We start from the raw sequence: 27,529 nt of genomic DNA, 5'->3' as shown, positions 1-27,529 counted from the left end.
AAGATACAGACTTTGTACATTGGAAACTTCCCGTACATGTCAGTTTCCGGATCATTCATGTGTTTTCCTGCTCAAATGCCCCCCAGAGGAACCCCCCTTCCTCCTCCTCCACCCCCCCCCCCCCCCCCCCCCCCCCCCACACACACACACGAGCGATGTCGTTTCTCTCCCCCCCCCCCCCCCCGGGTTGCTGTTGCTGCTGTCCGACCATCATCTAACGCTCCGCGAGATGGTCTAACAACTGTTGCCACCGCCTGTAGAACCCCTGCGTAGACCCTCTCGAGGCAAACTTTATCCTTTCCAACTTAATAAACCCTGCCATATCATTTATCCAGGCCTCCAGGCTGGGGGGCTTCGCCTCCTTCCACATTAGCAAGATCCTTCGCCGGGCTACTAGGGACGCAAAGGCCAGAATGCCGGCCTCTTTCGCCTCCTGCACTCCCGGCTCGTCCACTACTCCAAATAGTGCTAGCCCCCAGCTTGGCTTGACCCGGACTTTCACCACCTTAGATATTGTTCCCGCCACTCCCCTCCAGAACCCCTCCAGTGCCAGGCATGACCAAAACGTATGGACATGGTTTGCCGGACTTCCTGAGCACCTCCCACATCTGTCCTCTACCCCAAAGAACCTACTCAGCCTCGCCCCCGTCATGTGCGCTCTGTGAACCACCTTAAATTGTATCAGGCTAAGCCTGGCACATGAGGAAGAGGAATTACCCCTACCTAGGGCATCAGCCCATAGCCCCTCCTCAATCTCCTCCCCCGGCTCCTCCTCCCATTTACCCTTCAGCTCCTCTACCAACGCCTCCCCCTCTTCTTTCATCTCCTGGTATATCGCCGACACCTTGCCCTCTCCGACCCATATGCCCGAAATCACCCTATCTTGAATCCCCTGTGAAATTCCCTCACCTGCTGCCTCACAAACGCCCTCACTTGCGTGTACCTGAAAGCGTTTCCTGGGGGTTGCCCAAACTTCTCCTCCAGCGCCCCAATGTCGCAGACGTCCCATCAATGAACAGGTCCCCCATTCTTCTAATCCCTGCCCGATGCCAGCTCTGAAACACCCCGTCCATCCTTCCTGGGACAAACCGATGGTTACCCCTGATCGGGGACCACACCGAAGCTCCCGTCGCACCCCTGTGCCGTCTCCACTGCCCCCAGATCTTTAGCGTTGCCGCCACCACCGGGCTCGTGGTGTACCTTGTCGGTGAGAGCGGCAGCGGTGCCGTCACCAGCGAAACCGCATTTTCAGCAGGACGATGCACCGCTCAATGGCAGCCCGGGTAGCAACATGGGCCTCATTATATCGGGTATTTGCTTCAGTCTCAGGCCTCTGCATTGGCGTCATCAGCCATGACCTCACTGGTACCCCTTGTCCCCCATGAGCCAACCCATCATCCTGGGATGATCTTCTTAGACACCAGGGATCTCTCAGTGCCCCAGGATGTAGCTGTCATGCACACGTCCTTGGTAGCGGGCACACACCTGCATGGTTCGGAGGCGGCAGTAGCACATTCCGAACTTTCAGGGAGTGGAACCCCTTCCTTTTAATATAGGGCATTCCTTGATGCCCCGCTCAGGATGAAATGCATGACAACGATCGCCCCATGGACCTGGGGCATTCTGGCATGGCAGCAAATCCTGCAGCCTACAGCTGATAATGAATCCTGCATCTTTCAAACGGCAATGTAGCTAGAGTACTTCCTTGTAATACAGTTTTTAACACTTAATTAAGAATTACTCCATTTCTAATAATTTTATGTTAAGTACAGATATGAACTCAAATATGTGGCACCATAGGAGAGTGAACAATAGTAACTTCTATTTCAGTTACAGCAACACTTGACAAGATTCACATTCTTGGCATAATACATTTTGAGAACTTTGCAGTAGAGACTGGAACGTTTTGTGGTTTTTTAATATTAAGGTTCTGTAATATGTTGACCTCTGCGTTTTTGCCTCGACTCTTGTCGTTCACTAGTAACTTTGTGAAAGAGCAGAGGCCAGCAAAACATATAGAAAAGATGACTCAATCAATTACTTGAACCTCCTAAACTTATCCTGTTAACAAATTGCTCAGCATAAATCCCTTACTAAGAGGAAATCTGTTCCCTCCTCAAAGTTAATTTTTCTTGGGGCAGCACGGTGGCGCAGTGGTTTGCATTGCTGCCTCACGGCGCCGAGGTCCCAGGTTCGATTCCGGCTCTGGGTCACTGTCTGTGTGGAGTTTGCACATTCTCCTTGTGTTTGCGTGGGTTTCGCCCCACAACCCAAAGATGTGCAGGGTGGGTGGATTGGCCATACTAAATTGCCCCTTAATTGGAAAAAATGAATTGGGTACTCTACATTTTTTTTTAAAGTTAATTTGTCTTCACTGCTTTTTATAGCACTTCAGTTAATTAGATGCTTCTTAGATTTTATCCAATTTCATCCATGTTCCCTCTTTCACAGTGCTGGAAGGAGAACCAGTGACCCGATCAGTCTTTAACAAATTACTGGAAGTCTGCCGTGAGTGGAATCAAGAACTACAGTTATTGCATCTACCAAAACAGTATTTAATTTCCAGTTTCGCCGTTCGTAACACACGGAGAAAGATGGAGGACAGACATGTAGCACTGCCTGAGTTTAACGCTCTCTTTGGCATGAAGGTACGTCTTTTCTGATGAGCAAGACATTTTCTTTCTACTCTGAGAATTTGGTATAAATGTATCCCAAGCTGATTAGATGAAATTATCCAGTGTGGAAATAAGACAGCGCTAAGTGTGGCTGAATGACTATGGCCCAGATTTTGCAGGTGGTTTTGGCTTTGAACTGTCAGGATTTGTCACTGTCGCATCTCTGAAACTGATAGCAATGTCAAGAATTACTGCATGGACAGAATGTGGAAATACCGAAGTCACAATTAGTAATGAGAATGTCCCCATTTCTGCTCCCTAATTGCTGTCAAAAATCCTGTTTTTAAAAAACATTGCACCTTTTTCAATTTAGTGTGATTGGTGTTTCAATAGAAGTATACTGTTTAAATGGAGGAAGATTGTAGAACTCGGTGGTACAGAAGATGTCGGTATCCTGGCACACAAATCACAAAGTTAGTGGGCACGATTCTCTCATGCCACGGAGAATCGTCGTTCGCGCCATTTTTTCCTGCGGCGCCGGTCTGATGCCGGCAGCGATTCTCCGAGGAGTGGAGAATCGGCGCCATTTGCGCCGGCGTGTTTGGCGTGGCGCCGGTCGCGGGCCACTGTCTGCGGCCGGCCGCAGATTCTCCGGCCTTGATGGGCCGAACGGCTGCGCGGAAACGGCAGAGTCCCACCGGCGCCGTTCACACCTGCTCGCAGCCGGCGGGAAATCTGCGTGTAGGGTCGGGGGCGGCCTGTGGTGACGGGAAAAGTGCTCCTTCACCGGGGGGGGGGGGCCTCCGATGGGGTCTGGCCGCGATCGGGGCCCACCGATCGGCGGGCCAGCCTCTCCAGCCCCGGCCCTATTTTATTACGCGGGCGTCTCCTGATCCCCCACGCCAGGTTGCGTCGGGGCCGGCGCGCTGAGGAAGTGCCTGCGCATACGGGGGTTGGCGCGGCCCAACTGTGCATGCGGGGGTTGGCGCGGCCCAACTGCGCATGCACGGGTTGGCGCGACGGCCATTTGGCGCCGGGAAAGGAGGCTGGAGCGGTGTGAACCGCTCCAGCGCCATGCTGGCCCCCGCAGGTAGTGCCCGCGCCCGTTTTGCGCCGTTGTTAAATGCGACGGCGTTCACAACGGAGCGAACACTCTGTCTCCATTTCGGAGAATCGCGACCAATTTGTAGGTACTGCAAGTGATTCGAAAGGTAAATGGAGTATTTGTGTTTATTGCAAGGGGAACGAAATATAAAAGTAGGCAAGATTTATTACAACTGTACAAGACCTTGGTGAGACCCCGTCTGGAGTTTTGTGTACAATTTCGGTCACTGTATTTGAGAAAAAAGATAATTGCATTAGTTGCATTCCAGAAAAAGGTTCACTCTACTAATTTCTGGAATGAAGGGCTTATCTAATGAAGAAAGGTTGGCCAGGTTGGAATTACACTCATTGGAGTTTAGAAGTATGAGAGGTGATCTTATTAAATGTACAAGATCGACTTCCGGTTGCGGCGATGCCCTGCTAGCCGCACGTTTCGGCGGCTCCAGCTCCAACGGACCTTCGGGCTCTTTTAAGAGCCCCAACGGGAAATTTTTGGGCGACGCAACCTGGTGTGGGGTGAGTGAATAGGGAGCCCCCCCCCCCAACGAAAGAGGAAAATATCGGCGGCGGCGGCTGCAGCGCGAGGAATCGTCGACGAAAGGGACAGAAAGGGAGAAGACACAAGATGGCGGCGGAGAAAGCCCAGGCGACATGGGGGCCCGAGCAAGACGAATTTCTGAGACGGTGTGTGGAGCTACTAAAGAGGGAGGTGCTGACCCCGATGCTACAGGCAATTGAGGGGCTCAAGGAGGCACAAAGGACCCAGGAGACAGAGCTCCGCGTGGTGGAGCAGAAGGTGACGGATAATGAGGACGAGATCCTGGGCCTGGCGGTCAAAACACAGACGCACAAGGCACTCCATAAAAAGTGTATTGAAAGGATTGAGGCCCTAGAAAACAGAACGCGAAGGAAGAACCTTCGGATACTGGGTCTCCCCAAGGGAGTGGAAGGAGCGGACGGCGGGGCTTACGTGAGCACCTCCGCCTTTCTGGTGGTCAGGAGGTCAAACTCCGTCTGGAGTCGTCTCCTCTCCCTGTACAGTCCCTCCTCCGGGGTCTCTGCAAATTCCCTGTCCACCCTTAAAATCTCCCCCAGTAATCTTTCCCTTTCCTTGGCCTCTGTTTTCCCTTTGTGGGCCCCAATGGAGATCAGCTCTCCTCTGACCACCGCTTTTAGTGCTTCCCATACCACTCCCACACGGACCTCCCCGTCGTCATTGACCTCCAGGTATCTCTCAATACACCCCCGCACTCTTCCACACACTCCCTCATCCGCCATCAATCCCACATCTAATTGCCAGAGTGCTCTCTGCTCCCTTTCCTCTTCTAATTCCAGGTCCACCCAGTGTGGGGCATGGTCCGAAACCGCTATGGCTGAATACTCAGCTTCTTCCACCCTTGAGATCAACGACCTTCTGGGACTATGTCGTCACACCGGCGTCAAAACTGTGGACTTTCACGCCAGAAAAACTGGTGTGAAAGGGCCACATATTCCGAGCCCTGCAGGGAGCCAGCAAGGGACCCGGCGTAAATCTAGCAGCTTTTGCTGCAGATACTGGCCCCCGCAATTCCGGGTCGGAGGCTGCGCATACGCATGGCGGCGGCCGCGTCGTGGTCCATGGCGGACTCGGACCACGGAGCTGGACACTGAAAATAGATCGCCCGCGCGCCCGATCCTAACCGGGCTCTTTGGTGCCAAACCCGGTCAAATGCTGCCTTGATGCCAAGGGCAGTCACTCTCACCTCACCTCTGGCATTCAGCTCTTTTGTCCATGTTTGAACCAAGGCTGTAATGAGGTCAGGAACTGAGTGACCCTGGCGGAACTCAAACTGAGCGTCCGTGAGCAGGTTATTGCTGAGTAAGTCCCACTTGATAGCACTGTTGATGACGCCTTCTATCACTTTGCTGAGGATGGAGAGTAGACTGATAGGGCGGTAATCGGCTGGGTTGGATTGGTCCTGTTTCTTGTGTACAGGACACACCTGGGCAATTTTCCACATTGCCGCGTAGATGCCAGTGTTGTAGCTGTACTGGAACAGGGGTGCGGCAAGTTCTGGAGCACATGTCTTCAGTACTAATGCCAGGATATTGTCAGGGCCCATAGCCTTTGCAGTACCCTGTGCCTTCAGCCGTTTCTTGATATCATGTGAAGTGAATTGTATTGACTGAGGACTGACATCTGTGATGCTGGGGATCTCCGGAGACCGAGATGGATCATCCACTCGGCACTTATGGCCAAAGATTGTTTTGAATGCCTCAGCCTTGTCTTTTTGAGGATAGGGATATTTGTGGAGCCTCCTCGTCCAGTGAGTTTTTTAATTGTCCACCACCATTCACGGCTGGATGTGGCAGGACTACAGAGCTTAGATCTGTTGCGTTCTTTGTGGGATCGCTTACCTCAGGATTACTTGTGTGCCAAACAGTCTATGCACAAGTAATAGATAGTATTGTAGCTTCATCAGGTCGACACCTCATTTCTTGGTATGCCCGATGTTGCTCCTGGCATGCTCTCCTGCACTCTTCATTGAACCAGGGTTGATCTCCTGGCTTGGAGGTAATGGTAGAGTGGGGGATATGCTGGGCCATGAGTTTGCAGATTGTGGTTGAATACAATTTTGCTCCTGCTGCTGGCGGCCCACAATACCTCATGGGTCCCCAGTCTTGAGTTGCTAGGTCTGTTCAAAGTCCATTTAGCATGGTGGTAGTGCCACATGACACGATGGAGGATATCCTCAATGTGAAGATGGGACTTTGTCTCCACAAGGACTGTGCGGTGGTCACTTCTACCGATACTGAAATGGACTGATGCATCTGTAGTAGGCAGTTTGGTAAGGATGAGGTCAAGTATGTTTTTCCCTCTTGTTGGTTCCCTCATACCTGCTGCAGTCCCAGTCTAGCAGCTATGTCCTTTAGGACCCAGTGAGCTCGGTCTGTGGTGGTACTACCGAGCCACTCTTGGAGATGGACATTGAACTTTTCCCTGAACTATCTCCTGAACCTGGACTTTGTACGAGACTGGACCCATTCTCGCTAGCATGGCACCTGGGAGCCAAAGCGCCCCATCACCAAAATTGCAGGCATAGACTGCATCCCCTGAGTGAAATTGCCGCCCTGGCATCCTCAAGTCATGGTGCCGCTTTTACGTCTCCTGCTGCACCTCCACTTTCCTGCCGAGACTTGGAAATGTGCAACTCAACCGGGTCCTAATCCGCTGGCCCATCAACAGTTCCGCTGGGGGGATTCTCAACATCATATGTGGCGTTATGTGATAGTTAAAGAGGAACCGCACCAGTCTGGACCGCCTTTTCCACTATCCATTCGAGGATGGATGATACGGAGTGGTTCTAATATGTTGAATGCCATTTTGCTTTATAAATGCGTCAAATTCTTCACTGGTGAACAGCGTCCCATTATCTGTTACCAGGACCTCAGGGTCCCATGGGTACTAAATGAGCCCCCAAGCTTTTCTGTCGTGGCCCTGGACGTTGTCAACGCCATCATGTGCACCTTTAGCCACTTCAAGGTGGCATCCACGATGATGCGGAACATGGACCCCATGAATGGTCCTACAAAGTCCACATGAAGATGAACCCATGGGCGTCCTGGCCATTCCCAGAGGTGAAGGAAAGCCAAAAGCGGGAACCGCTGATGCTCCTGACACATCAGGCAATTGCGCACAACCCTCTCAATATCCCCATCAATGTCGGACACCACACATAACTACTGGCCAACATCTTCATCTTAGAGGAGGCCAGATGCCCGCTATTAAGGTCCTACAGCAGGAACTCCTGACCCTGCGGTGGGATCGCTCCCCACAATATGACACCGTTTTCAAGCTGAGTTCCGAGACCTTCTGGGCATAAGGCCGGAGGGCTACAGGAATGGACCCCTTTTCTCCATCGGTCAACAGCATGAGATGAAGTTTCACTTGTTCCGATCCTACTGCATCCATGCATACACCTGAATAGCCAACCACGGAATCGCCTCAGATGAACTGTTGATGAGCCAACCACTTCACCCACCACTGGTGGGGATGGATCACTCACAGGCAACGGTAGATGGCTAAAGGCATCAGCATACGGGCGGCTCGGTAGCACAGTGGGTAGCACTGTTGCTTCACAGTTCCAGGGTCCCAGGTTCGATTCCCGGCTTGGGTCACTATTTGTGTGAAGTCTGCACGTTCTCCCTGTGTCTGCATGGGTTTCCTTCGGGTGCTTAGGTTTCATTCCATAAGTCCCGAAAGACGTGCTGTTAGGTAATTTGGACATTCAGAATACTCCCTCTGTGTACCCGAACAGGCGCCGGAATGTGACGACTAGGAGCTTTTCACAGTAACTTCATTGCAGTGTTAATGTAAGCCTACTTGTGACAATAAAGATGATTATTATGGGCAATGTAATGTGGAAATTAATATTCATACATGGTGAGCAGAAACACCCAATGCTGAATTGCAGCCAATGCGATGGGTGGGATTCCCCTATCCTCCCTAAAAAGGCTGAGCAGTGACTTGTGGCCTGTCACAATGGAGAAATGCTGCCCAAAAATAGACTGGTGGAATTTCTTGACACCAAATATTAACACCAAGCCCTCCTCCTCGATTTGAGCGTAACATCTCTCTGCGTCCGCCAGGGTCCTTGAAGCGAAAGCAATGGGGCATTCCATGCCATCATCCCATTTGTGGACCAGCACTGCCACAATGCCGTAGGGGGAGGCATCACATGTCGGCTGAGCCGGATCATAGTGCGTGAGGAGCTGCGGAGACGATAGACACTATTTTACTCCGGCAACTGCTTTGTCCTGTGAAGCACTCCAGAACCACTCCTGGTCCTTCCTCAACAATATGAAGTGGAGCTAGTAAAGTGGCCAGGTTTGCAATGAGTTTCCCACAGTAGTTAACCAGGCCTAAGAACGACCAAGCTCAATGGCGTTCTTTGAGATCGGGGCCCCTTTTATACTCCGAACCTCAACTTCTTCTGGGTGTATACCATCATTAGCCACCCTGTAACCTAAATAGGTCACCGCTCTACTGCCCTGCACACACATTTGCTCCTCTTTAGCCGGGAGCCTAGTTGAGGAAACCGCCAGAGCATGTCTGTGGGTTGTCCATACGCTCCTTCTCATGGTGCTCATGATGAGCACATCTTCCAGATAGATAGCCACCTTCGGCAGGCCTTGCATGATATTCTCCATTACCCGCTGGAAAATCATCGAGGCCGATGAAATCCCAAATGGGAGGCGGGTGTATTCAAAAAACCCTAGATGGGTGTTTATAGTCACAAATGTCCTGGATTCTGGGCCTAGGTTCACCTGTAAGTAAGTGTGGCTCATGTCAAGCTTCGTGAAGGAACATTCTCCAGCCAGTTTTGCGTACAAATCCTCCACTCTGGGCATCAGGTACCAGTCCAGGCGTTAAACTCTGTTCACTGTGAGCTTAAAATCTCCGCAGAGTTGGACAGACTTCTTGGGCTTCATTACCGGCACCATGGGTGCAGCCCATTCCGCAAACTGCCCCGAGCGTATGACCCCTAGATCCTTCATGCACCAGAGCTCCATGTCAACTTTGGCAAGCAATGCGTAAGGGACAGGCCTCTCCCCAAAATACTGGGGCGGCGCCTCAGGATCCACGTAGATCCAGGCCATGGCCAACTTTATCCGTTGACCTGTAATGTGACCCAGATCAGTGCCACCTTCGGGGACGTGATGCACTTCAGCTGCCTTAAACAGTCCTTCTCATCCGGGGCCGCACGTGCAAGGCCCTGGTTCGTGGTGATCTTGGCAACTGTTGTGGACAGTGTTCTCTGCGCTGTAATTGGCAGCTCTGACCCTTGTGAGTCCTCCAACCAAACATTTGCCAACGTGGCCAGCTCTCTCATTCATCCTCAGGTAGGTGTCCCACGGATCAGCGGTAGCTCCCGAGAGCCTGACCCAGTTGTGGAATTGCCTCTGGGTTGCCCTTTAGGAGGAGATCTGGTCAGAACGGCACTGCCCTGTGATGAGGTGAGAGTTTGAAACGAAGGACGGGTCCATGGATGCCTGCAGCTCTTGCACTCCTTTCTGTCCAAGCAGCGAGAGCTCGATTGCTCATTTCAAATCCAAGATGGGCTTTGCCAATTGCTCCCTCTGAGTGGCCATGTTGTTCATGCCGCACACTAGCCTCAATATTTCAATGCTCAGAAAATCGTCTTAGGCGGGTCAAGAAATCAGTGACCGATTCACCTGGGGACTACGCTGCCATATTAAAATGATACCATTGCATAATTACTGGAGGCTTGCGGGTCATGGTATTCGGAAACCAAACCATTCATAAAATGATTTTCAGCCCGGTGCAGCCGGGTACGTTAGACTTTTTATGATCCCAAATTTTGGGATCCCGCAGGAGGTCAGGAGGAGGACTTCCTGATGGTCTTCCCCCAAAATCCCGTTTGCCTGAAAGAAATATACCTTGTGCGCTCCGCAAACTGGTTCCAGTCTTAAGCGGTCTGCATCAAATGCTTCCAATTTCCTGAATAGTGGGATTCTGAACTGTTACATCTCTATGTGCCGGGACAGCAAATTTCCAGGCAGCTAGGCGGTCCTTGAGCAAGTCCGGAGTTTCCTTTTTCCCTCGTTGCCAGTTTAGTAATTGGAGGAAGCCAGCGGTAAGAGAACAGAGGTTTATTGAACTATTTACAATATTCTGCTGAAGGCAGCAACTCGCTCCCAGTACAGAGAACTAACCATACCAGGCCCTGCTTTGGGCCAGCTTTTATGTTTGTTTGTAATGAGCTCTAGCTGGGTGGCCTCCGCCCCCTATCTGGGAAATTCGTACTCCATAAGTCCTATGGGGAGATCAATAATGGCTTCCTCATGATCCCTGTGCGGGTTATAACATTAAATAGTGGAGAAGACTCAAAAGGCCAAAATGGCCTCCTCCAAAGTCCTATGTTCCAAGGATATATTGCCTGGACCAGATGACCTGCTGAACTCTAAATGTTGGATGATGGTGTTGTGGTGGACTTCTTCCAACTAACCACAGGAAACCTAGAAACAGGTTGCAATCATTTATTCATGATTCAAGCATGGAAGGACCTACCTCAGAGAAATCTCTGATGCAGCATCTTCCTCTAATACAGTTCTACAGTTCGAAGTCAGTTCTAATACACCAGTCACAGTGCGAGAATTCTAATAGAGCTCTAACAGGGAGAGCATTTTAATACAACTCTCTCTCCCAAGTCACAGATACAGGCTGCTAAACACAGTTATTCAGTACACACAACATTGTTTTCATATCTGATCTTGCCCGTCAGTTTTTTATTAAACCTTCTCCCAAAAGCTTGTTTGTAATCTAGCTAGAAAACTGTCTGTTCTTCTAAAAAGTATACAACCTTGCTGGTGAATTCTACTGATCTCAAGTCCTTGAGGTATATAATTTGACTAGCATGTCATTTATTCTAATGTGGGGTGTTAGATCTACCACCCTCCAGTCTGAAAAATAGTAATTTTCTATGTGATGTACCATCAATTCACTACAAGACGATGAGAACGAGTGAACATAGGCTTCATTATCCAAGAACTTGCCTGCCTGTGACTGCTGTAACAATGAGCGCCGCCCACAAGCGGCAGGTCTATATACCGCCGGAGAGGGCGGGGGGGGGGGGGGGGAGCAAGAGCCGGAGACCACCAGAGTTCCAGTAGAATACATGGAAGGAGATTATATTACCATTCCCTGGCCATAGGCCACAGTACTATACAGACAACTAATATTATGGTGAATACATTCACCACACTATGACTTGCTGTTTTCAGCCCTTAAGCCAATTTTGTTGAGCCAATTCTACACTGACCCTCCTATCTATGAGCCTCTATTTTGTTAATCAGTCTTCTATGAGGTACTTAGTTGAATACTTCCTGAAACTCCATATCGACAATATCTACCGCACTTCATTAACCTTCTCTGTTCTTCATCAAAACATTCAGTTAGTCAGGCTTTTTCGGTATCCTCAATTAAAAAATAATAATTTTTGTATGCCCCTCCCCCACTATCCACCTTCACTGCTTTCCATTTCTCTCTTAGCGTTGGACAAGGTATTTACCAAGACTCGCTTCCACAGCCATATTTCTTTCCTCAGTGACTGTCTTCATCTCCGACTTACCCTCCATGTAACCTCCAGGATTACAGGTACCTCCAGGATATACAACATTCTTCCAACTGCTACTCTCGCCGCATCCTGAAAGCCACACTCAGTGCCATGCGCCGCCACATGAATACACTCGTCTTACTCTCTCTCAAAGCTGTCCCTGTCCCCAGTTTCATTTCATCCTTTGCATCATTCGGCGCCTTAACAAGAATCTTTTCCTGTTCTTACAGATGTTAAGGAACGCAAGCTTCAACAACTTAGCAACGCCACTGCCCAGCCTAGGCCCTCCACCAGTCCCAATGCCTTATGCCCCATTTCTCCCAACCCCAGCCCTTGTCGCATGTTTACCATACCCACCGACCTTCCCCTCTCTGAGGATGAGCGTGCTGTTCTCAGCAAAGGACTCAGCTTTGTACCCTTATGTCCATGCCTCAATAAATTCCGGGCTCGACATGATGTTGTACTCTTCTTTCGTCGCCTTCGTCTCCGTGCCCACTTCTTCGGGCAAGAATCCTCCCCCCCGTTCCACTGATCCTTTCATATGCCTCCAACATTCTGCCTCCAAGTGGACCCCCCCCCCCCCCCCCCACCCCGGCCGGGACAATTACCTGCCCTTGATCTTTACATTAAGAACTGTCGACGGAACATTGGCCGTCTTTATTTTTCTGCCCCCCTCACCCATTCCAACCTCTCTCCTTCCGAACTTTCTGCTCTTCACTCCATCAGGTCTAACCCCGACTTTGTCACCAAACCTGCCAACAAAGGGGGTGCTGTTGTCGTCTGGCGCACTGACCTCTACCTCGCAGATGCTGAGCACCAACTCTCAGATACTTCTTCCTGCCTCCCCCTGGACCATGACCAGACCACTGAACATCAAGCCATTATCTCCAACATCGTTAGGGACCTCATTTCCTCTGGATGCCTTCGCCTCACAGCTTCCAACCTCATAGTCTCCCAACCCCTGACAGCCCGCTTTTATCTACTTCCCAAAATCCACAAAAAGGACTGTCCCGGCAGGCCCATTGTGTCAGCATGCTCCTGCCCCACCGAACTTATCTCTTATCTTGACTCCATCCTCACTCCTCTGGTCCATTCCCTCCCCACCTACATCCGGGATTCCTCTGATGCACTGCGTCATATTGACAGCTTCCAGTTCGCGGGCCCTAACCGCACTCTATTCACCATGGATGTGCAATCTCTCTACACCTCCATACCACATCAGGATGGCCTGAGAGCTCTTTGCTTCTTTCTCGAAAAGAGGCACGGACAATTCCCATCCACCACCGCTCTCCTCCGCCTGGCTGAACTCGTTCTATCTCTCAACAACTTCCCCTTTAACTCATCCCGTTTTCTCCAAATCAAAGGTGTAGCAATGGGTACCCGCATGGGTCCTAGCTACGCTTGTCTTTTTATGGGGTATGTGGAACATTCCTTGTTCCAGGCCTACCCGTGTCCCCTCCCACAACTCCTTTACCAATACATTGATGACTATTTTGGTGCTGCTTCATGCTCTCGTCAGGACCTGGAAAAATTCATCAACTTCGCTTCCAGTTTCCATCCCTCCATCACTTTCACCTGGTCCATCTCAGACACTTCCCTTCCCTTCCTTGATCTTTCTGTCTCCATTTCCGGCAATAGACAATCCACTAATATCCACTACAAGCCCATTGACTCCCACAGCTATCTGGACTACAGCGCTTCGCACCCTACACCCTGTAAGGACTCCATCCCTTTTCTCTCAACTCCTTCGCCTCCATCGCATTTGTTCCGATGATGCCACTTTCCAAAATGGTGCTTCCTCAACCGTGATTTCCCACCTACAGTTGTTGACAGGGCCCTCAACAGTGTGCGGTCTGTCTCTCGTGCCACTACCCTCGCCCCCTCCCCTCCCTCCCAGAACAAGGATAGAGTCCCCCTCGTCCTCACATTTCATCCCACCAGCCTCCATATGCAAAGCATAATCCTCCCCCATTTTAGGCAACTTCAGCATGATGCCACCACCAAACACACTTTCCGTCCACTCCCTCTTTCAGCATTCCGCAGAGACCGTTCCCTCCAAGATAACCTAGTCCACTCCTCCACCATACCCAGTACCTCTCCCATCACCCATGGCACCTTCCCATGCAATTGTAGAAGGTGTAACACCTGCCCCTTTACTTCTTCCATGCTTAACATCCCCGGCCCAAAACTTGCATTCCAGGTTAAGCAGCGTTGCACTTGTACCTCTTCCAATCTGGTCTATTGCATTCGCTGCTCCCAATGTGGTCTCCTCTATATCGGAGAGACCAAATGCAGACTGGGTGATCGCTTTGCTGAGCACCTTCGGTCTGTGCGCATTCAGGACCCGGGCCTTCCCGTTGCTTGGCATTTTAACAAAAGACCCTGCTCCCATGCCCACATGTCTGTCCTTGGCCTGCTGCAAAGTTCCAGTGAAGCTCAACGCAAACTGGAGGAACAACATCTCATCTTCCGGTTCGGCACAGTACAGCCTTCCAGTCTCAACATCGAATTTAACAACTTCAGATGATTAGCTCTATCCCATCTAGACCCATTTGCTTTCATCCCATTTCATTTCAACTGACTCTTACCATTTCTTTCTTTCTTGATATATATTTAACCCCCCCCCCCCAATCTTATCCACCTTTCCTTAACCCTTCTCCCCTTTGCTTCCCCCTTCCCCTCCCCCCACATCTCCATCTGTCACAGTTCACCCTTTGATGTTAGTTTCTCTGCTGTTTGGCCTCTCACACCTTTTGTTCTCTCTGGGGACTGCCATTAGCACTCTTTCCCCTTGGTTTCTGTGGCTACACAGAGGGAAAATTCAGAATGTCCAATTCACCTAACAAGCACGTCTTTCGGGACTTGTGGGAGGAAACTGGAGCACCCAGAGGAAACCCACACAGACACTGGGAGAACATGCAGACTCCGCACAGTGACCCAAGCCGGGAATCGAACCTGGGACCTTGGAGCTGTGAAGCAGCAGTGTTACCCACTGTGCTACCATGCCGCCCATTTAACTCCAATTTCTCCCAATGCCTATTGATTCTCCCCCACATCCCCCCCCCCCCCCCGCCGCTGATTATTGTTTCTAAAATCTTGCACACTCTTGATAAACTATTGTGCTTACATACACTTTTAAATAAGGGTGTCACATTTGCCATTCTCCAATCCTCTGGCACCTCCCCCTCCATATCTTGGTAAAACTGGAAGATTATGACAAATCTTCTGCCATTATCACCCCCCACTTCCTTCAACCTGGGGTGCAAGCCAATCAGACCAAGTGACCTATCTACCCTAAGTAAATCCGGACTTTTCCAGTACTGCCTCCCTCTCAATTTTCATGCTGTCCGCTACACCTGCTATCTCCATTTCTATCAATCTTTTGTTAAAGATTTCCTCAGTCAATGCTGATACTAAATAATCTTTATGTCTTTTAACCTTATCCTGCACCCCTCAGCATGTTCCATTCCAGGCAAACCAGACTGATAAACAAATTAACTAACTTCAATTTATAATGTGATTTTTCACAAACTCAAAATGTCCCATTTGTACGAAATAATCACTGAATTACTTCAGAAGTGTAGGAAATTTGGCAACTAAATTGTACACACTAAGGTTCCACAAATGGCTATGAAATAGATGACCAAATATGTTTTTGATGTTTTTTGAAGGATAAAGTGTTGGCCAGGGCACTGGGGAATTCTGCTAGTCTTCCTTGAAATAGAGTCCTGGAATCATCTATGTCTATCTACTATGGCAGATGAGGTTTGAATTTACCATCCCAGCTGAAAGCACCTCCAGCATCACTGGAGTATTATTCTGGATTATGCGATCCAAAATCTGGACTGTAATTTGAATCCTTGATCTCTTCTAGCTTTTCACCAAGGCAGCCATAAGCCATATTAGTCCAATTTCACTAATTTAGCCCAATATCCACACTTGGGCAGTTCATATAATAGAAGGCTTGGTGGTACTCAAGTCAGGATACCTGTATTTAGTTTGATGAAACATTTTCTTGTTCAGTAGTATGCAGTAAATAATCTAACAGATCTGAGGACTTCCATTGAAGAAGAATCCCTGTCTGTAAACTGTATCTACCGGAAGTGAGGCAGAACTTAATTTCTGCGAGCAGTGTAGTTATTGGAAGCTCATCTAATGGTAGAACCAGATCCTTCTGAAATCTTGATATAGGTTGAGCATCCCTAATCTGAAATGCTTGGGGGCGAGTGTGTATCGGAATTCGGAATATAATGTGCATCTGCAGTGCCTTGGGAACTGGTGTGTATTGGGAAGTGCGTATGTATGGTATGCATTGGGACCTGCGCAAGTGCAGTGCCTGTTGGGACCTGCGTAAATGCGGTGCATGTTGGGAAATGGGCATCACCCAGGACTCGTGACATCATGCGAATGCTCGGAAAATAGTGCGGATTTTGGAATTTTTCGGTTTTCGGAATTTCAGATAAGGAATGCTCTTTTTTAAAATCATTTTATTCTCTACATTTTCATCAAATAAACACAAAGACAAAAACAAACACAATAACAATCCCCCAGAATCAACAACCCCCTCAATATACAATCCAATATACATCCATTTGTGCATTCCAGGTAACAGTTTTTTTAAAATAAAATATATTTATTCAAGGTTTTCAATAGATTTTAACAAAACACTCCAAAAAGGAAGAAAATATACATAAGAAAAATAAAAGGGGGGGGGCTTTCGCCAACCACTCCAACAACTTAAACCGCTAAACATTAAACTATCTAACAAACTAAGAACAAAAATGGGGCAAACGCCCCTTACAATAATAAAAACAAGCCAACCCCCCCCCCCTTCTCGCCCCTGGGTTGCTGCTGCTCTTGACCTCCACCTAACGTTCCGCGTGAAAGTCTAGGAACGGTTGCCACCGCCTGGAGAACCCCTGCACAGACCCTCGCAAGGCAAGCTTTATCCTCTCCAACTTGATGAACCCTGCCATGTCATTAATCCAAGCCTCCACCCTTGGGGGTTTCGCATCCCTCCACATTAGTAGGATCCTCCTCCGGGCTACCAAGGATGCAAAGGCCAGAACTCCGGCCTCTTTCGGCTCCTGTACTCCCGGCTCATCTGATACCTCGAATATTGCTATCCCCCAGCTCGGTTTTACCCGAGTGTCCAAGACTTTGAACATAGCCTTTGCGAAGCCCCTCCAGAACCCCTCTAGCGCCGGGCACGCCCAGAACATATGGGCGTGATTTGCTGGGCTCCCTGAGCACCTCACGCATCTGTCCTCCACCCCAAAAAACTTGCACATTCTTACCCCTGTCATATGTGCCCTGTGAACCACTTTGAACTGGATCAGGCTACGTCTGGCGCAAGACGAGGAGGAGTTAACCTTGCCCAGTGCCTCCGCCCACAAGCCCTCCTCCAGTTCGTCGCCCAGCTCCTCCTCCCATCTGCCCTTCAGCTCCTCCACCGAGGCTTCCTCCGCCTCCAGCAACTCCTGCTAGATCGCCGAGACTTTGCCCTCTCCAACCCATACACCCGAGGTCACCCTGTCCTGAATCCTCCTTGCGGGAAGCAGCGGAAAATCCCTTACCTGCCTTCTCACAACGCCCTCACCTGCATGTACCTAAAAGCGTTTCTGGGGGGTAACCCAAATTTCTCCTCCAGCACCCCCAGGCTAGCAAAAGCCCCGTCGATAAATAGGTCCCCCATCCTTTTAATCCCGGCCCGATGCCAGCTGAGGAACCCGGCCATCTATCCTGCCCGGTGCAAACCTATGATTATTCCGTATTGGGGACCAAATTGAGGTCCCCAACTCACCCCTGTGCTGTCTCCACTGCCCCCAGATCCTCAGTGTCGCCGCCACCACCGGGCTCGTGGTGTACCGCGTCGGCGGTAGCGGCAAAGGTGTCGTTACCAGCGCTCCCAAGCTAGTGCCCACGCATGAAGCCGCCTCTAATCATTTCCACGCCACCCCCTCTCCCTCCATTACCCATTTCCGAATCATTGCCACATTGGCTGCCCAGTAATAACTACACAGGTTTGATAGCGCCAGCCCACCCCTGTCCCAACTACGCTCCAGAAACAGCCTCTTGACCCTCAGGGTCTTACTTGCCCATACAAACCCCATAATGCTCCTGCTTACTCGCTTAAAAAAGGCCTTGGGGATGAGGATGGGCAGGCACTGGAACACAAACAGGAACCTAGGGAGGACTGTCATCTTAATGGACTGCACCCTGCCCGCCAGGGTGAGTGGCAACACGTCCCATCTCCTAAAGTCTTCCTCCATCTGTTCTACCAACCGCGCCAAATTAAGCTTATGCAGGGCCCCCCAACTCCTGGCCACCTGAATACCCAAATATCAGAAACTCCTCTCCGCTCTCTTAAGCGGCAGCTCCTCCAGCCCCCTTTCCTGGCCCCTCGCATGCACCACAAAGAGCTCACTCTTCCCCACGTTAAGCTTGTAGCCTAATAAGTCCCCAAACTCCTTAAGGATCCGCATGACCTCCACCACCCCCTCCACTGGATCTGCGATGTACAAAAGCAGGTCATCAGCATACAACAAGACCCGATGTTCCTCCCCTCCCCGGACCAACCCCCGAGGCACAGGGTGGAGAAGCTGACCTCCATCCCAACAGGACCCACCTCTGGGCAATCAGCTAGGCGAAGGCTAAAACATCTGCCCCCACACTTGCCTGCAGCTCGGGCCGGCGGTCCGACACCCCGAGAATGGCCTCTAAGGGACCGGGTTCCAAGTCCACATGGAGTAGGCCCGGGATGATGCTAAAGTCCTCCCTCCAATACCTCTCCAGCTTGGACAGGACCAAAATATATGTACAGGGTTTGTGGGGCCACTCCCATATCGTTCACAGACATCCTACTCTCCCTCGAGGAGTTGGCTCATCCTCGCCCTCGCGAGGTGTTCCCCGTATATGACATTCAGCTGTATCAGCCCCAACTTCGCGCATGAGGTTGTGGCGTTCACTCTTCGTGGCATCTCACACCACAAACCTTCTTCCATTACCTCCTCCAGCTCTTCTTCCCAGTTGGCCTTAATCCTTCCATGGACACCCTGTCCTCCTCCAGAATCTTCCCATAAATCGCCGATGCCACCCCCTTCTCCAATCCCCCTGCCATTAATAACAAGGGGGCCGGTGCTATCAAGAAGCTTGGGACTTCCTTCCTTGCAAAGTTTTGGATGCAGGCACTGAAACTCTTCCCCTTGCTCCCAACTCTTCCAACCTCGCAAAACGGCAGCACGGTAGCATTGTGGATAGCACAATTGCTTCACAGCTCCAGGGTCCCAGGTTTGATTCCGGCTTGGGTCACTCTCTGTGCGGAGTCTGCACATCCTCCCCGTGTGTGCGTGGTTTTCCTCCGGGTGCTCCGGTTTCCTCCCACAGTCCAAAGATGTGCAGGTTAGGTGGATTGGCCATGATAAATTGCCCTTTGTGTCCAAAATTGCCCTTAGTGTTGGGTGGGGTTACTGGGTTATGGGGATAGGGTGGAGGTGTTGATCTTGGGTAGGGTGCTCTTTCCAAGAGCCGGTGCAGACTCGATTTGCCGAATGGCCTCCTTCTGCACTGTAAATTCTATGATAATCTATGAAACGTCCCGTCCGCCCAGGAACATAATACCCTGATGCCCCTCTCGTCCCATCTCCAAAACCTCCCATCCCCAAAACCTCCCATCCAGCCTCCCCGGCTCAAACCTTTGATTCACCCTGATTGGCATCTCCCCAGACCCAACCCCAACTTAAAGTGCTGCCTCAACTGCCTCCAAATCTGCAGTGTTGCCACCACCACCGGACTCCCAGAGATTTGCCCGGGGCCATCGGGAGCGGCTCCATTGCCAGCGGGACTGTTTCTCTCTCCTCTTCCCCCCCAACTCAACCTTTTCCATGTTCACCGCCCAGTAATAATATCGTAATTTCGGGACGCCCAGCCTCCCTGCCTGCTGCCCTCTCTGCAGGACCACTTTCCTGACATTGGCTACCTTCCCTCTCCAAATAAACGTGGTGACCAATTTGTCCATTTGTTCGGGAAATTGGGGAAATAAAAAGTGTTGTCTTGAAGGGTGTACATATTACAGTATACATATTACAGAGAAGGAAGTGCTGGAGGTATTAAAGCGGATCAAGATAGATAAATCCCCGGGACCTGATGAAATGTATCCCAGGATGTTATGGGAGGCTAGGGAGAAAATTGCCGGCCCCCTAGCTGAGATATTTGAATCATTGGCAGCCACCTGAAGATAGGAGGGTAGCAAATGTTGTGCCCTTGTTTAAGAACGGCTGTAGGAATAAGCTTGGGAACTACAGACCAGTGAGCCTTACTTCTGTAGTGGGTATGTTGTCAGAAGGTATTCTGAAGGACAGGATCTACAGGCATTTAGACAGGCAAGGGCAAATTACGGAAAGGCAGCATGGCTTTGTAAGGGGAAAGTCATGTCTTACGAAATTGATTGAGTTTTTTGAAGGGGTAACCAAGAAGATAGATGAGGGCAGTGCGGTCGACATTGTCTACATGGACTTTAGCAAAGCCTTTGACAGCATGGTAGGATGTTGCAAAAGGTTAAATCTCACAGAATCCAGGGCAAGGTAGCCAATTGGATACAAAATTGGCGTGGCGAACGAAGCCAAAGGGTGATTGTGGAGAGTTGTTTTTCAAACTGGAGGCCTGTGACCAGCAGTGTGCCTCAGGGATTGGTGCTGGGTCCACTGTTATTTGTGATATATATATAAATGTATAGAACATAGAATGATACAGCGCAGTACAGGCCCTTCGGCCCACGATGTTGCACCGAAACAAAAGCCATCTAACCTACACTATGCCATTATCATCCATATGCTTATCCAATAAACTTTTAAATGCCCTCAATGTTGGCGAGTTCACTACTGTTGCAGGTAGGGCATTCCACGGCCTCACCACTCTTTGCGTAAAGAAACGCAATAGGGGGCATGATTAGTAAGTTTGCAGATGACATCAAGATTGGTGGCATAGTGGATAGTGATGAAGGTTATACAAGATTGCAACGGAATCTTGACCAATTGGGCCAGTGGGCAAATGAATGGCAGATGGAGTTTAATTTGGATAAATGTGAGGTGATGCATTTTGGTAGATCAAATCAGGGCAGGACCTACTCAGTTTATGGTGAAGTTGGGGAGAGTTACAGAACAAAGAGATCTAGGAGTACATGTTCATAGCTCCTTGAAGGTGGAGTCGCAGATGGACATGGTAGTGAAGAAGGCATTCAGCATGCTAGGTTTTATTGGTCAGAATATTGAATACAGGAGTTGGGACATCCTGTTCAAGTTGTACGAACACACATGGAATACTGTGTTCAGTTCTGGTCACCATATTATAGGAAGGATATTGTTAAACTAGAAAGAATGCAGTCGAGATTTACGAGGATGCTACCAGGATTTGGTGGTCTGAGTTATAAGGAAAGACTGGATAGGCTGGGACTTTTTTCCCTGGAGCATAGCAGGCTTAGGGTTGATCTTATAGGGTCGATAAAATAATGAGCATAGATAAGGTAGATAGTCAACATCTTTTCCCAAAGGTAGAGGAGTCTAGAACTAGAGGGCATAGGTTTACGGTGAGAGGAGAGAGATACAAAAGAGACCAGAGGGGAAATTTCATCACAGAGGCAGTGGTAGAGGCAGGTACGATTTTGTCTTTTAAAAAGCAGTTAGACAGTTCCATGGGCAGGGTGGGTATGGAGGGATATGGGCCAAATACGGGCAAGTGGGACTAGCTTAGTGATAGAAACTGGGCGGCATGGACAAGCTGGGCTGAAGGGCCTGTTTCCATGCTGTATAAATATCTATGACTAATGTCTGCGGTAAAAAGGCCGGCAGGCATGAAACAAAAACAAAAATCGGAGCAACACATTCATTTTAATCCCCCCCAGTCCCGCGCCACCTGAACCCCCAAGTACCTGAAATGGCAGCCCTCCCCACTCCCACCCCCCCTCTTGGCTGGGACACCACAAAATGTTCACTCTTCTCCAAATTTAATTTCTATACTGAAAACAACCCAAATCTTTGGAGAAGTCACATTATGTTCCCCACCGATGTACTCGGTTCTGAAACACACAACAATAAATCATCTGTGTACAAAGACATCCTATGTTCCATTCCTCTCCTTCGACCCCCCTTCAACACACACACACGCACACACACACACACACACACACTATCCCCTTCCACACTCCCAAACTCCTTATAACGATGGCCAATAGCTCTATCGCTCATGCAAATCGCAGGGGGGGACATAGGACACCCCTGTTTGGTGCCGTAATGCAGAGCAAAGTACCCCGAGCTCACATTATTTGTGCGGACACTAGCCATCGGTTCCCTATAGAATAGCCGTACCCATTCCGTAAATCCCGGCCAAATCCCAAATCTCTCTAGGACTGCCATCTAATAGCCCCACTCTACCAGATCGAACGCCTTTTCCGCATCTAGTGCCACCACCACCTCCGTCTCGTTTCCCTCGGCCAGCGTCTTGATTACATTTACTAATCTCCTGATATTCGAAAATAGCTGCCTTCCTTTCACAACCCCTGTCTGGTCTTCTCCTATCATCTTCGGGAGGCACCCCTCCAAACTAGCCGCCAGTACCTTCGCCAGTATCTTGGCATCTACATTCAGTAACGATATGGGTCTATACGACCCACATTCCGTCGGGTCCTTGTATTTCTTTAACAGGAGGGAGATCGAAGCCTGTCCCAAGGTTTGTGGTAGCACCCCCTTCCCTATCTCCTCCTGAAACATACCCACCATCAGCGGCGCCAATTTGTCTTTGAAATTCTTGTAATACTCCACTTGGAACGCATCTGGCCTTGCCGCTTTCCCCAATTACATCTTCCCAATTGCCTCCTTTACCTCTTGTTCCCACGCCGATCCTTCCAATCTGTCCTTTTTTCCTGCTTGAGCCAAGGATGCTCCAACCCGTCCAGGAACTTCCTCATCCCTCATTCCTCTCATGGTGGCTCCGACCTATACAACTTTTCATAAAACACCTCAAACACCTTATTAATCTGCTCCGAAGCCACCACCAATTTCCCCGTCCTATCCCCTACCTGAACTACCCCCCTCGCCACCGCCTCCCTCTGAAGTTGGCCTGTCAGCAAACGCACCGCCTTCTCCACGTATTCATAAACCACTCCCCTCACCTTTCTCAGTTGGCATAATGCCTTCGCCGTAGACAACTGGTCAAAACTAGCCTGGAGCTTCCTCCTTCTGTCCAAAAGGGCCGGATCTGCATCCCCCGTGTATCTCCTATCTACCTCCAACATCGTCTCTATCAGCTTTTGACAGTCCTCCCTCTCCTCTTTATCTACCTTGGACTTAAATGAGATCACCTCCCACCTCACTACCGCCTTCAGAGCCTCTCATGTCACCGTCTGTGATATTTCCCCTGTACAGTTAAATCCTATGCACTCCTCAATCATTTTCCCGATCTTCTCACAGAAACTTCGGTCCCCCAACAACCCTGCATCCATTCTCCACCCCGGCCACTGAGTTACCCTCTCTCCAGGACCACGTTCCCACAGTGCGGCGCATGGTCTGAAATCACTGCCGCCATGTACTCTGATCCCTAATCCCAGCCAACAACGCCTTCCCTATGACAAAAACGTCTATCACCGAATATACTTTATGAACTGACAAGAAGAACAAGTACTCCCGCTCCCTGCGAAGCAAGAACCTCCACGGTTCCTCCCTTCCCATCTTCCTCATGAGCCCAGCCAGCGCCTTTGCCCCACCCCGACTGGGCAAGCGAGCACGGTTGCGACCTGTCCATCCTCGCCTGTTGCACCATATTCCAATCCCTTCCCACTGTTAGTTTGTGTAAGTCCAAGTCCAGGATGGCCCCAGCACCTTCCTCAGAAATCTTGCATCATCCCAGTTTTGGCCATACACACTCGTCAACGCCACCAACCTCCCCTCCAATGCCCCTGTTACTATAATGTATCTACCACCCTGGTCCGCCACCACCATCTCCTTCTGGAACCTCATCCTCTTACTCACCAACACCGCTATGCCCCCGAGCCCTTCTGTCGAGCCCTGAATGAAGTACTTGGCTTACCCAACTCTTCCTGAGCCTTACCTGGTCCTTCACCGTCAGGTGGATCTCTTGTAACATGGCAACATCGGCCTTTAAGCTTTTTATGTGCGCAATACCCTCGATCTCTTCACTGGCCCACCCCCCAAACCCATCACGTTCCACGTTACTATTCTGACCGGGGCTCTCACACCACCCGCCCCTCCTATCTGCATTCCTCATAACTCCGGGCCCTGTCCACGACCTGGCCTATGATGCAACCATCAATTCACACGAGACAGAGAGTTGAAGTGAACAGTGGCTTTAATCAACTAGAACAGTGCCTGCCTGCGACTGCTCTGCAATGACAGCCGCCTACAGGGCTGCTGCTCTTTATACCTCCCCTCAAGGGGGCGGAACCCACAAGGGCAGCAACATGATACAATCAGTGCAGTCCAGTACAATGGCCCATAGGTGGAGCCCACATGGGCAACAGCATGGTACAATGTAGTACAGTGGTGAATGGTTACTATAATACATTCATCACATTCACCTCCTGTTAAAACAAATTGAAGTCCGGCGGGGGTGAAGGGCTCACGGGTTCAGTCTGTCCGGCGCCCTGATCGTGCGCTGCGATCGTCGGAGCTCTGGTTTCACAACGGGCACGGGTGTCGAACTTGGCGGTGCGGGAATGGGTGGTGAACTCATCGATGCGGGCACAGGTGTGGACTCCGGGAGCGTGCCTTCAGGAGCTTCATCCCTGTAGGTCAGCGAAAGGGGGAGGGGGTAGAGGAGGGGTGTGTGGAGGCCATGTAGAGACGGGGACGCTGTTCGGTGTAGGTTTGGGGGGGGGGGGTGTAGGTTGGGGCGATGGTACGGGATCCTGCGGGTGCCGGGTCCTGGAGGGAGACCGTATCCTGTCGGCCATCGGGGTGCTCTATGTATGTGTCCTGGGGGTTGGTTTGAAGGAGCTGGACCCTCTCGACCAGGGAGTCGGACTTATGGCTCCTTATGTGTTTGCGGAGTAGGATGGGCCCCGGTGTCGTCAGCCAGGACGGAAGCGAGACCCCAGAGGTGGATTTCCTAGGGAAAACAAACAGGCGGTCATGAGGGATCTCATTCGTGGCTGTGCAAAGGAGTGACCTAATGGAGTGTAGCACGTCGGGGAGGACCTCCTGCCAGTGGGAAACTGGGAGATTCCTTGACCGTAGGGCCAGGAGGACGGTCTTCCATACCGTCACGTTCTCCCTCTCCACCTTTCCGTTCCCCCGGGGGTTATAACTGGTAGTCCTGCTCGAGGCGATGCCCTTCCCGAGCAGGTACTGACGCAGTTCATAAACGAGGAGCCCCGGTCACTGTGGACGTAAGTGGGGAAACCGAACAAGGTGAAGATAATATGTAGGGCCTTAATGACAGTGACCGTGGTCATGTCGCGGCAAGGGATTGCGAAGGGGAAGCGGGAGAACTTGTCAATGACGTTGAGGAAATACGTGTTGCGGTTGGCAGAGGGGAGGGGCCCTTTGAAGTTAATACTGAGGCGCTCAAAGGGCCGGGATGCCTTCACCAGGTGGGCCTTATCCGGTTGATAGAAGTGCGGCTTACACTCCGCGCAGATTTGGCAGTCCCTGGTCATGGCCCTGATCTCCTCGGTGGAGTAGGGCAGGTTGCGGGCCTTGATGTAGTGGAGAAGCCGGGTGACCCCCGGGTGGCAGAGGTCATCGTGGATGGCCCGGAGTCGGTCATCTTGCGCGCTGGCGCATGTGCCGCGGGACAGGGCATCCGGGGGCTCGCTGAGCTTCCCAGGACGATACACTATATCGTAATTATAGATGGAGAGTTCGATTCTCCACCTCAAGATCTTTTCGTTCTTGATCTTGACCCGCTGTGTATTGTCGAACATGAAGGCTACCGACCGTTGGTTGGTGACGAGGGTAAACCTCCTACCAGCGAGGTAGTGCTCCAGTGCCGTACAGCTTCCACGATGGCTTGAGCTTATTTTTTGACTGAGGAGTGTCGAATTTTGGAGGCGTTGAGGGTGCGGGAGAAAAATGCTACTGGCCTGCCCGCCTGGTTAAGGGGGGCGGTGAGGGCGACCTCTGACGCGTCGCTCTCCACATGGAAGGGGACGGACTCGTCCACCGCACGCATTGCGGCCTTAGCAATATCTGCCTAATGCGGCTGAAGGCCTGGCGGGCCTTAGCCACCAGCGGGAAGATGGTAGCTTTGATCAGTGGGCGGGCTTTGTCCGCATAGTTGGGGAACCACTGGGCGTAATAGGAAAAGAACCCCAGGCACCTTTTCAGGGCCTTAGGGCAGTGGGGAAGGGGAGTTGCAGGAGGGGCGCATACGGTCGGGGTCGGGCCCTAGAACTCCGTTTTCCATGACATAGCCGAGGATGGCTAGTCTGGTTGTGCGGAAAACGCATTTCTCCTTGTTATAAGTGAGGTTGAGGGCTTGGGCAGTTTGGAGAAACCTCTGGAGGCTGGCGTCGTGGTCCTGCTGGTTGTGGCCGCAAATGGTGACATTGTCCAGATACGGAAATGTGGCCTGCAGCCCGTACCGGTCCACCATTCGGTCCATTGTTCTTTGGAAGACCGAGACCCCGTTGCTGACGCCGAAGGCGACCTCAAGTGGAAGAGGCAGCCGTCTGCCTCAAAGGCCGTGTAGTGGCGGTCCTCCGGGCGGATTGGGAGCTGGTGGTATGCGGACTTCAGATCCACCGTGGAGAAAACCCGGTAGTGTGCGATCTGATTAACCATGTCCGCTATCCGGGGGAGGGGGTATGCATCGAGGTACGTGTACCGGTTTATGGTTTGACTGTAGTCTACAACCATCCAGCTCTTTTCCCCGGTCCTGACGACCACCACCTGAGCTCTCCACGGGCTATTACCGGCCTCGGTGACCCCTTCCCACAAGAGTCGCTAGACCTCGGACCTGATAAAGTCCTGTCCTGGATACTGTACCGCCTGCTCCTGGTGGCGACGGGTTTACAGTCGGCGGTAAGATTTGCGAAAAGCGGGGCAAGGGTCGACCTTCAGTGTTGCAAAGCTACATACGGTGAGTGGGGGTAGGGGCCCGCCGAACTTCAGGGTCAGGCTCCTGAGGTTGCACTGGAAGTCCAGTCCAACAGAAGAGGAGTGCAGAGATCGGGGAGTACATATAGCTTAAAGTTTGCGTATTCGATGCCTTGTATCGCGAGGTTCTCGACAGTGTACCCCCGGATCTGCACTGAGTGCGATCCGGAAGCGAGGGAGATTGTTTGAAGTGCAGGGGAGATTTGGAGCGAACAGCGCCTTACCGTGTCTGGGTGAACAAAGCTCTCTGTGCTCCCGGAATCAAACAGGCAAGGCGTTTCGTGTCCATTCACCCAGACGGTCATCATGGAGTTCCGGAGGTGCTTTGGGCGCGACTGGTCGAAGGTGACCGCGCCGAGTTGCGGGTAGACGGCGTGGTCAGAGGTGGTGGTGTGGTCTCAAGATGGCGGCCTCCGTCGGTCGCACGTGTCGGCGGCGTTGCAGATGGCGGCCAAGATGGCGGTCCCCGCCGGTCGCACGTGTCGGGCAGCGTGGAAGATGGTGTCCAAGATGGCGGCCCCCATGAGTCGCACGTGGCGGGCCCCGTGGGAGACGGTGGCCAAGATGGCGGCCCCCATGAGTCGCA

At 51.1% G+C, this 27,529-nt stretch overlaps 1 protein-coding gene across 2 annotated transcripts in view; it reads left to right on the top strand.

The window, feature by feature from the left end:
* Positions 1-27,529, top strand: part of ppm1f (protein phosphatase, Mg2+/Mn2+ dependent, 1F) — a 165,901-nt gene that overhangs the window by 98,439 nt on the left and 39,933 nt on the right. For both annotated transcript variants that reach the window (XM_072498389.1, XM_072498380.1), the window contains exon 3: positions 2,452-2,648. In XM_072498389.1, the coding sequence (XP_072354490.1) occupies positions 2,452-2,648 (197 nt within the window). The remainder of the gene's footprint in view (positions 1-2,451; positions 2,649-27,529) is intronic.

The sequence above is a fragment of the Scyliorhinus torazame genome, chromosome 1 (assembly GCF_047496885.1).
Source record: "Scyliorhinus torazame isolate Kashiwa2021f chromosome 1, sScyTor2.1, whole genome shotgun sequence".
In the NCBI taxonomy this organism is placed as follows: Eukaryota; Metazoa; Chordata; class Chondrichthyes; order Carcharhiniformes; family Scyliorhinidae; genus Scyliorhinus; species Scyliorhinus torazame.
Note: the sequence above shows the minus strand (reverse complement) of the source record. Positions and strands in the feature narration are given on the sequence as shown.